We start from the raw sequence: 11305 nt of genomic DNA, 5'->3' as shown, positions 1-11305 counted from the left end.
CTGTATGGTTTTCTTCTGTGTAACGCGAAAGAACATTTTGAACAGGTTTTTTTTTTTTTTTACTGTTTTTATCTATACACTGAAAGTCAATACACTGAAAGTCAAAGTCAACAAATTCACACTATTAAATTTTTTGGTGCATGATTCCTTCAACCCTAGTGAAAAATATATATACTAAAATGTATTTGAAAAAATGTATTTCATGCTAAGTATAGTATACTACCAACAAATTTATGTACTTAATAAAAATACTTTTAGTATACTATACCTAAAGTCTGCTTAAACCACAACTAATTTTGTGTTTAATACACTTTAATTACAAAGTACAAATAAAACAAATGAAATAAATGTATCCTTATAGCCAACATCTAAAGTGGATCAAAACCTTTCATCAACGTTGTCCTAAAACCAAAACGTGTTCTTGTCTTAGGACAACTTTGATTAACTTTTTTTGCTCCACTATAAATGTTGACTACTGTATTTTAAATATATAACTTTTTACTAGGGATGTTAGGGGGGAGATAAAAAGAAACTGACAGAATATGCTCTTTTCAGGCATGATTTATTGAAAACACACCAAAGTGATATTCTACAAACCTGTATTTATCTTTAACAAGAGCAGTTCTCTCTTCTGGGTATTAGTAAAATGAACAATACATTCGGTCACTGTGGCATTGTTCTTGAGCGCTAGGAAAGCATTAACAACTATATAATCAAACCCTTTTAATGTGTCTATCTTTTAAAAGTTTATAATACAAGGCAAAACCCACCACCAGTCTACACTACATTGAGAACACAGAGTGTGTGAAAGTGGGAGGAGCCAGAGAGAGGAGGTGTGTGTGTGTGTGTGTGTCATAGAGACAGAGAGAGAGATAGAGACTGAGATAGAGAGAGAGAGAAAGAGCAGTTAGGGACCAACAAAACATATAAAACACACTTATTTTCATCTAACATGGAAAAAGGTTAAGGCACATGATAGTTACAAACACATTTGCTACCAAGTTGTACACACACTGAGTTTTGATGCTTTGAATTAGTGATATCTACAATGGTAGGTTTCTCTTGAATCCATTTCAACATCCATTTTTCTATAAATATACAATCTGATGCAAATTGACACTCTGGGAACCTCTTGTACTACACGGTACCAAAATCCTTTGGTTGTTTTCTGCAAAAAAAGGCAGTCAGGAACAGACAGTCAAATATTAATAATGAACCTACACAAGGCTAAAGATCTCGATGTGAATGTACACAACATTTCCGGTTTAAAAATGAAATCAATACACTGTTATTTCATTATTAGGAATCTCTGTTAAAACACTATGGAAAAAAAACTTGCTATAGAGTTAGATATAGAGTCACATGACAGAAATCAGATGATGAAGCAGGTGTGAGCTGCATATTTCACATTATGAGGAAACTGTATGGAATAAAAACTTCGTACTTCATATGTCAGTGTTTGCCCATATTTGTATATGTATAACACAGGATTTCTTCACACTGACAGCGGAACATTTGAGTGTCCACAATGTAATATCGAAATTACAATTACATAAAACTAAATGAATGAAAACATTACAAATTTGTCATGCTTTTTGTTATACTCAGGAGATGCATTTTTGATGTAAAAGTATTCTGGTTTAGATGTGAGCTGAAATGAAAGGAAGTATCTATCCCTGCTTCCTCTTCTGAAATTAATTCGTTTTTTTTTTATTTATTTTTTAGTCAGATCATTTTGAACACGTTTTCCATTTGAAAAAGGAACACCGAAAAGAAATGCTTCCATTAAACAAAACAAGATGTAAAAAGTATAAAATATAAATAGACAATGACTCTACAGCCTTTGCTACACATTTAACTAAAGCAATGATCTGTTTATTATATTATTAATAATTTTTATACAAACATGGTCATGCTTTATGTATGGTATACTGAATGTGCTCTGAACAAACTGTTATGGATTCACACTATCAATGTTATAAAGATGATTGTGAGCTTTTTGCGCCCTCTTTTTTTTAATATTTGTAACCTAATATACACTTTTATAAAACAACAAAAATAGAAAATGCTTTGAAAATCTACTTTTATGACAACAGGAGCAAATGAATCCTCCTACTATCCCTCATACCACAATCTACATATTAACAAATCGATATTTTTTCCCTCATTACCCCATAACCAAAGCAATAGCTGGTAAGTGCCAGTGTTACCCAGCATGCCTCTGAAGCTCGACATGTCAAAGGGAATATGGGATCAGCAGACCAAATCCAGCCGAAAGCATAGCAGCTCTCCTCCTCTCAGCTCCGCTATGAGCAGATGTCATTGTGCAGGGTAAATCCCTGCTTTTGAACAACAGTTCTCAGTGAGAAGAAACAAACACAGTGATAACATGTCTTTAAAGTTGCTTTATAAAGCCAGCACACAGAAATTGCAAAAGCGTGCAGTTCAATATAGATCCCCCCCAGACTTTTTTATGTGCCCCCACACCACTATAATGAACATCAACAAAAAAAACATTATTTTTCATCCTTTCACAAGTGTCTTCAACTCCTTTAGAAAGCCCAAACTTTCATTAAAATGCTAAAAAAAAAAAAATTACAATTCACTGCACTTCTGGCGAAAACAAATCCACAAAACAAACAGTGATCAGGCAGAAACATACACCGAAAATAATATAGGCAAAAATTATATATTTTTTTTGTTTTGACATAAAAATAGTTTTTTTTCTTATTTCCTTTTACCCCTCAATCCAATTCTTTCCAATACACGTCCACGTCCACGCCAGCACTTCCTGTACACTCAAATCCATGAAAACAAATCCTCACTTCTGGGTACACTACGTCCAGTGGGAATGTACATATGAGAAGTGGCATTTTCTCACTTGCTGAGAAATCTCAAAATATTGGCTGTTGGATGAACAGTGGCTGCTCTTTTAGGCAAAAGTCTTCAGATGAGTCCACATCACGGTGAGCTCTGCGGTTAATGGCAGTGGTGACTTGTGAAATCCTTGTGTGGTAAGATGTGGCGCTGATGCTAGCTAAGCCTGCGCGGAGACATCAGATGACATTACCAGACTTGTGTTCTAACGAGAGAGATTTCAATTATGTTCACAAACAAAGACATGATACATTTCTAAACATGTACAAGATAATGTCTGCCAAATGAAAGTGAGCATGTTAACTGAATGATGGATGTTTGTTAGGATGTTGAAACAAAATGACATGTTTTTTCTATATAACTCATCGGATTAAAACAGTTTAGCCAAACTTAAAAGCAAATACGATATTATGTCTTCAACCAAATTTATTTTCATGAATGACAAACTAATAAGGTCCTCTGAACATAATCTAATAATTCTATGTTTCAATATGACTAGAATTCAACTGATGATGCTCTTCTGCAAGAAAGATACAGTATGGGATGAAGAAAGCAGGGATGATGAGCAGATATTTGGCAAGCATGAGAAAAAAAAATAGATGATGCTGATACAAACCCAGAGAAGTCAGCACTGCCTACGAGAACATGTAGCTTGATCATTTTAGCCCACTTTCCACAGAAAATAAGTCAAAACTGTTCAAAGGTTTTGGGTGGGGATTTATTTATTTTGAGCAAATATTCAGCAAGGATGCATTCAATTGATAAGATTTATAACACTGCAAATGTTTTCTATTCACCAAATAATGCTGAAAAAATGTACCATGGTAACAGAAAACTGTTTTCAACATTAATAAGAATAAGAAATGTTTCTTGAGCACCAAATCAGCAAATGATTTCTGGAGGATCATGTGGCACTGAAGACTGGAGTGATGTCTGCTGAAAATGTAGCTTTGCCCATCACAGCATTTAAAATATATTTTAAAAGATTTTAAGTTGTAATAGTATTTTAAAACCCTACTTTAAAAAACAATAAAAAAAAAACCCACCAAACGTTTGAAGAGTAGTGTACATGCACTTAATTATGCTGTCTTAATTAACACTTAAAAATCTGTCTGATCCTATCTTCACATCTATTCTGATTCACAATGATGTTAGAAAATGATATAGATCTGAACATGCACTCATCAGATTAGTGTATGATTCAGACGATGCACTTCTCTGGGTTAGACCGAGCAAATGATAACAAAGGGTGGGTGTTATTTCATAAACAGGACGGGTGAGAACACATCCACTACTATAAAACATCCAAAATCAAACACATAAAACCTACCATGCATGCATTTAGACCCAGGAGTCAACAGGCTGAGGTTTAACATCACAAGCATCCACCAGACTGACAGTTGGCCTGTTGCTCCTGATATAGTGTTTCCTATTTGTGTCATTCTGCAGCAAAACCAACAGTTTAAACACACAGAGAAAGGCCAGAGTTAGTCTTCGCAACGGGGGAAGCTCAAGGGGAAAATAAACAGTTTGAAATAATAGAAGAGAGAAGTCACTGAAGTGAATGCATGCAAGATCCATTCCGAAAACAACAAACCGTTGTTTAGCATGATATTTAGGTACAAAAGCGTGTCGTGCCAACAGAGACCCCTAGAGGGAGCAACTTCATTGTGTTAGACAGAAAATGAACCCTTAATATCTGCCATATATTGTGGCAATAGAAAAGAATGAATCTGTTTGTTCGGTTGATATTCTGACAGTCGCCGCGATAGAAATCTGAATTTGTCATGACATCTATTAAAGCGTCTGGAAAGCCTAACAAAGAAATACGGCAGGCAGCTGTTGAGATACAAAGCCCTGTCACAATGATGAGACAGACTACAGATGGTACAGAAATGTAGTCGTCAATAATGCAGCGGACCCATGAACACGCTCATCTACGAGCACAGTGTGGTCTCTCTCCAATGCAGACGCAGAAAAGTGAATCACTCTCACGCTGGGCTCTGATAACACTCGTAATATGAGATGACTCCATAGAAAGTCAAGAGGGAGTAAGAGAACTCAATCCACTGCTGCAGAGGCACTTGATATGCAAGTCGACCTCTCCTACAGATGCCAGTCAGAGCGGGAAAACAGCAGCACCAGGCACACTCCTAATCATCTCTACATTAATGACTTTAAAAATCACAAAGCTGATGTTTAATTATCTATTTAAGCACAACATGGAGCTAACAACAGACTGTATGAGGAGAAGCCAAGTTTAAATATACTTAATATGGACAGATATGAGTACCTTAAACATACAGATATAGATGGTACTCAGAAAGTCTGGTATAGTAACTGATTACATGTAATCTGGATTACGTTAAATTAACGGTAAAATTAAGCAGTAGTAGTTCGATTAAATTACATTTTCAAATACTTGCAGTCAGAATACAGTTACTTTTTTTCCATCTTAGATGAAATTTTATTTCTTGTATTTTACAAGGCAGCATAATATTTCAACAATACCTGCTGTTTTAAACTGCCATCATATTGGGATCATCATACAGTATTGCCATGTCCACTTATTATAAGTGACTTTAGGATCTTTTTCCATTAAGCTCCTTATAAATATGGACAGTCATGAGTCACGTTACCAATGCATGAAAACCACTTTGGTTTGTTCTGGTTGAAGCAAATTGCTTTTTTTGTCTTAGATTGCTTATTGTTCTACTTGCTTATTGTTCCTTCCACTAATTAGACAACACACCACTTCACCCTGGCTCCAACACAAAATCACTGTTAATTTATAATTTCTGCTGCAAAATTGCAGTGTTGGTGCCTGAAGCAGCTAATGAGACAGCGGGGATATTACCCACTACCACAGACAGCACTGTCACGCAGTGTGCCTTCTCAGATTAGACAGATGTAGAAACGTGTCTCGCTTCTGACACTTCTGCTCTGACCTTTAACGGCTCCCGCTCCTGCAGATCTGATGAACCGTCGCTGCTCTTGTACTTGGAGTCTTTGTCTCTCTGGTCAATCGTCGAATAGCCGTCTAATGAGAGGGAAAGAAAGCGGAAAAGCTCTGTTATCATGGTCGGTGTGTCAGAACCCTCAGCATGGCTCTTCAAACAAGCAGCGACAGATCTCTCAACCTTCAGCTGGGAGCATCCCGTACGTGCTGCGTGCACAGATGTTCTCGTGATGTGTGTGATTACTGTGCGGGTTTTGTGTTTGTGTGCATGAGGGCCGTGTGTATGAGCCATTCCCCACAGGCACCGCATTTCATCACTTCCTTCTACCCACTCAAGCAGCACCCCATCCTCAGACTCTGTCCAATTATTGTCAGTCAGGCTTGGAGAGGATGCTGCTTCAGTGGAGAAGATCAGAGAGACGGCACCATAATGAAGAGGTGGTACTCTGTAGCGAAAAAGCAACTGTGCTCGGTTCAAATTTTCACTGGCCCAAACACAACAAATACAACAACACTACAAACATCTTATTAAAAGAGGGGTATTGCAGACAGCAGTTCAAATTAAATTACTTTAAAAACTAATCACAACATTGCTTGGAAGGAACTTTAGGGGGAATGGAATTAGAGGGATTATGGTTTTGCATTCTTACAAAACCACATTAGTTTGGAGGGATTTTTTTTATTTGAGGGCATGCCGATATTGTCTTACCTGGACCGAGTTCGTCCATAGGTATCATATCCCCACCGCTACACACTCTGTTGCCTGCAAAGCATTTTACAGGCTGGATTTTTCATGCCACTAATACTAACGATCACTTTTAGAATGTCAATTTAAGTATCAAATCTCGAAATCTTGAACAAGTAATTTAAATACACAATTCTCTGTGAAATCCTAAACTATCCACAATTGTAAAGCGAGAGACACCAATCAGAAAAGACACAGGAAGTGAGAACAGTGGCAGTCTGACTCAAGTAACCACCCACTACCATAAAACACAAGAATGACAAACTGATATATTACTTTACACAATCATTCAAAGTTTGGGCTCATGGAAGAAGGAACATGCAGCACTGAAGACTGGAGGAATGGCTACTGCCTCTGCTTTGCATTTTAAAATATATTAAAACAGAAAAGAGTCATTTTACATTGTAATAATGTTCTTATATTACTGTTTTTACTATATTTACATGCAATATAGACTTTTACTATATTTCAGAATAAAGATAAACATAAGAGGCTTTCAAAAACATTACGTCCATTAATTTTTAAATGGTAATGCGTATTTAAATACATTTAAGGATACATTTAAAACATAGTATAATGATCTTAAGTTAAATGTTTTATATTTTATTGTTGTGCTGATTCAGTAATATCCTTCACAATAGTTCTCGCATGAGTAGTTTATAGCGGTTAATTTGGTTCAAGACCCTTTTTATAGATTTTTAATGCAGCTATAGAGAAAATGAGGGAGAAAAATGATTCTGAAAAGGTGGGCGGTCACTCTTGTGCTCTATTCTTCACAGTAAGGCAAGCAGGGAATGGCATGGGACTGATGGAAGTGATCAAATGTATCACTGTCATGAGCATCCATGCTAACAGCAGTAATAAAATTATAGAAAAAGCCAAAGCTGTCATGCTAACTCCTCTCTCAATGAGATGTGCCCTGGGTGGACGGATGGTGCTTTTTTTTTTTTTGCAGCACTGCAATAATTTACCATCACTTTACTTGAGAGTGAATGAATAATGGGCTCCTACACCGAGGCCCATTAATCTGCTGTCTGATCCTCATAAATCATTCTGTATCATATGAACTGCTCAAATGACCGATTAAAGCACAAGAGATGCGGCAGCTGCACACACCAGCTGAGCAGCGGGGGTGAGAGATCAAGCATTGTGCCACGTGTTAAAACACAGAAAGTAGTAGAGTTCACAAGATATGCTCGCTCAGGTGCACCTGAACCTCCGGAGCTCCCCTGAGCACCCAGCTTTGCTGCTATCAGGGTGTGTAAAGTCTCTGTTTGGGGTCTAACGCTAACCTTGGTTCTTCTCCATCAAGGGGAGTGTAGTATCGTCGTAGCCAGGCTTGCAACTCTTGGATCCTTTGGGAGTTCCAGCTGCTATCGGCTGAGAAGGATCAAGAAGAGACTGCATCAGAAACACAGGCCAGAATGACAAACCTTCACAAAAAAACTCTTTTACAGAAGCCGTCAAGAAATGTCTGAATCATTCTTTTGGTCTTTTGTGCTATCATCTATGCAAAGTTGGTGCAATAAAGTAACATCAAAGTTAACAATTATGTGTTACATTTGTTTACATGCAGTCTTACTTGTTTACACTTGTTTACATGCAGTCTTTTTAGTTTATTTGCCTTTTTTAGCTACTGCTCGACTTTCTCGTCAGCATCTTAAAGTTGCCGTTTCTCGAAATAATTCAAATAGATCACATATTTATAGACATTTCCAGACATTTCTTCACAAGATTTCCCCCCTTCTCCACTTTAGAATTTGGTATAAGAATAACTGAGAAATCAGTGTTTGTGTGCGTTTATGCATCGCTCTACCTGAAAGTGTGTTTTATTCCAGCCATCCTTGGTCAGGCCGTTTCTCAGATCCTTATAGCTCCAAACCGTCTGTAGTACATGGGAAGCAGCTTTGGTCTCCCTTGCTGACTGGCTGCAATGCATAAACATGGAGGGAGAGAGAGTTGAAATCTACAGCCCAGTGGAATAACTCTCAAATTCAAAGTCATCTATTCCCCTCCCAGCATTGCAGAGTCACTATGGCTCCAATCTCCAACCCCTGTGGCCATAGATTTCTCTCTTTTCACTTCATTAGCTTTTCCTGTGATCCTCACTTAATTACCAGGATCCCATGTCTTCAAAGCCGCATCTCCAGAGTCAGAGAGGGATAGAGAGAGGCCGAGTAGCCACTCTCCAGTCTAGCATGTACTCTTTAAAAAGTTAATCTCTCACAATCAATATTTAGTTTTGGGTAAAATCATTCTCAAGCCAAAACTGTATAAATTATATAAATAAATATAAATGAGGTCACATGTGGAAAGCTTGGGGGAAGTTTGTTTAAGATATGGCTTACTCTCCGGAGGTCTCTGCTGCTTTTGATATCTACAGCACTACACCATTTAATATTCAGTTTTTCACATGCATATATTAAAGATGACATGTGTGGTGGTAAAAATAAGACACTTCAAAGAGCAGCGACTCTTGTTGCTGTTTTTCTCTGTGAGTTGTGGAGGACCTAAACTAACATAAGATGTTTACACAGATCAAAAAAAACCTTATTGGTATACATACAGAACTAAGTGAGCCTTAAGAAATCATAACTGGTTAAAGTGAGAGTACTGTAGATAGTTGGCTTGATTTATGAACCAGTTATAACATAGAAAGATGAAAAAAAGTGTTTAAAGGGAAAGTTCATTCAAAATGAAAATCTTGTCACTAATTACTCACCCTCATGACATTCCAAACCTGTAAAGCTTTTTTCATCTTCAGAACACAAATTATTCTAACAATGTCCTTAAAACCCTTCTGTGCCTTGAACATGGTAGTTGCATTGCTATCTATGCCAGGTCAGAAAGCTCTCAGATTTCATCAAAAATATCTTAATTTGTGTTCTGAAGATGAACGAAAGTCTTAGGGGTTTGGAACGACATGAGGGTGAGTAATTAATGATAGAATTTTCAGTTTGGGGTGGACTATCCCTTTAAAAAGTTAACGCTTTTTTTATTTAAAGTTAGTTTCTTAAAACATCTGATTTGAACAAAAATCAGGAACTTGCAATGTGAATATAGCGTAACTCTGATCAAAGAGAAGACCATATATTGTGTCAATAGCATAATCTCGGTCCGTTCTCTATTCCCTTCTTACCTGGTCCTGTTGATGGCAACTAGTTTGTCGATTGCTTGAGCAGTAATGAGAGAGCGGGCGTTCTCCGAGCTGTCAGTGATGATTTCATGGATGGTGTTGAGGATGGCCACCACTGTGTCCTCCTCCAGGTTCTTGGCAGGTCGCTGCTGTCCACTGGGCAAGTTGCTGACCAAGTCCCTCATGGCGTAACTCCCTGAGGATGATAATATAAAAGGATGAAAGATTCAGCTTGAAGAGAACACAAAGGCAGCTGCAGCCACTCTGAAGCAGAATACAATTGTGCCAAACCAATTTACATATTAAAAGGGATGGTTCACCCAAAAATACTCAAGCTCATGCTGTTCCAAACTCATAAGACCTACGTTCATCTTTGGAACACATCAATTAAGATACCTTTGATGAAATGTGAGCACTCTCTGGTCCCACATCCATGGCCTAGATATGTAGAAAGGTCATTGTTCAAATAGTCCATGTGACATCAGTGGGTCAACCGTAATTTTATGAAGCTACGAGAATACTTTTTGTATGCAAAGGGAACAAAAGATGATCTGAAGATGAACAAAGGTCTTACAAGTTATTAATGACAGAATTGTCATTTTTGGGTGAAGTTTAAATGCATTAACATTTAATATTGTGGGTAAAAACCTAATTTAAAAAAACTAAGTAACAGAGTTAAAATTTCCAATAATGACAATAAACAATAATTGACAAAAACAAAATGAAGGGTCAAAATGAACAAAGTGTATTCAAATGGAAAACAATTGTTTTAAGTTGTGAAAATTTTACACAATAATACTGTTTTTTACTGTATGTTTAATAATATGAAAAATGTTATTTTCAGCCTTTCAAAAAGATAAAAAAATCTTTCAGACTCCAGATATTTTGTGCAAAACTTATAAGGAAAATAATCTGAGTGCACCTTTACATAAGTAATATGGAAAATGTGTTTAACATTATGGGTACTAATGATCCTTAAATCCTGCTCTTGCCTATCAGGTCTTTGTTGCGGCGGTCGATGGACAGGTTCCTCAGAGCAATGGCCACAGCTCGCACCACCTTGTCCGAGTCTGAGCGCAAGAGCTCGACGAGTATTGGCAGCCCTTTCTCCTTACGCACTGTCGCCCGGATATAGTTGGACCACTGCAGAAAGGAGAGGAACAGACTGTACTAAGCCAGTGATTCTGACATTTTTTCCACTGCATTCATTTCATTAAGTCAGGTCAACTTATGCTCAGCTATGAAATTTTCCAGAACAGCAATATGCCTGTCTGAGTATGTGCGTGAGAAAAAGCTCCTCTATTCTGGGAAACTGCAATCCAGTAAATAGCCATTTGTCCCCGTTAGACTTGTGTGCATTTGTCCCTCCAACCCCATGAATCACAAAACCTTTATGTGACACAAGACATCTCTATTCCTCAGCCTGTGCCCTTGAGACAGTAATTAAGATATTGCAATGCTACACTATGGCCACTAAGAGATGGTAGTGAGCCTAGAAAAGCATTTGCCAAAAAATAAATAAATAAAAGGTAGAAAGAGAATAAATTAATAAATAAAAGCTCTCAAATCCTCTTATAGAGCACAGACG

At 37.3% G+C, this 11305-nt stretch overlaps 1 protein-coding gene across 22 annotated transcripts in view; it reads right to left on the bottom strand.

The window, feature by feature from the left end:
- Positions 1 to 545: 545 nt before the first annotated feature.
- Positions 546 to 11305, bottom strand: part of arvcfb (ARVCF delta catenin family member b) — a 183376-nt gene continuing 172616 nt past the window's right edge. For 7 of the 22 annotated variants that reach the window (XM_052555783.1, XM_052555785.1, XM_052555793.1 and 4 more), the window contains 8 exons: positions 10710 to 10860; positions 9721 to 9913; positions 8398 to 8509; positions 7874 to 7982; positions 6546 to 6599; positions 5826 to 5917; positions 4208 to 4320; positions 546 to 3043 (listed from right to left, as the gene is read on the bottom strand). In XM_052555783.1, coding sequence (XP_052411743.1) covers positions 4219 to 4320; positions 5826 to 5917; positions 6546 to 6599; positions 7874 to 7982; positions 8398 to 8509; positions 9721 to 9913; positions 10710 to 10860 — 813 coding nt within the window. In that variant the 3' untranslated portion in view covers positions 546 to 3043; positions 4208 to 4218. Of the gene's footprint in view, positions 3083 to 4207; positions 4321 to 5825; positions 5918 to 6545; positions 6600 to 7873; positions 7983 to 8397; positions 8510 to 9720; positions 9914 to 10709; positions 10861 to 11305 lie in introns of all 22 variants that reach the window. The other 15 variants (XM_052555786.1, XM_052555787.1, XM_052555794.1 and 12 more) reach the window with 10 other exon arrangements.

The sequence above is a fragment of the Carassius gibelio genome, chromosome B5, assembly GCF_023724105.1.
Source record: "Carassius gibelio isolate Cgi1373 ecotype wild population from Czech Republic chromosome B5, carGib1.2-hapl.c, whole genome shotgun sequence".
NCBI classification, from domain to species: Eukaryota; Metazoa; Chordata; class Actinopteri; order Cypriniformes; family Cyprinidae; genus Carassius; species Carassius gibelio.
This window is presented reverse-complemented; position numbering and strand designations above follow the sequence as displayed.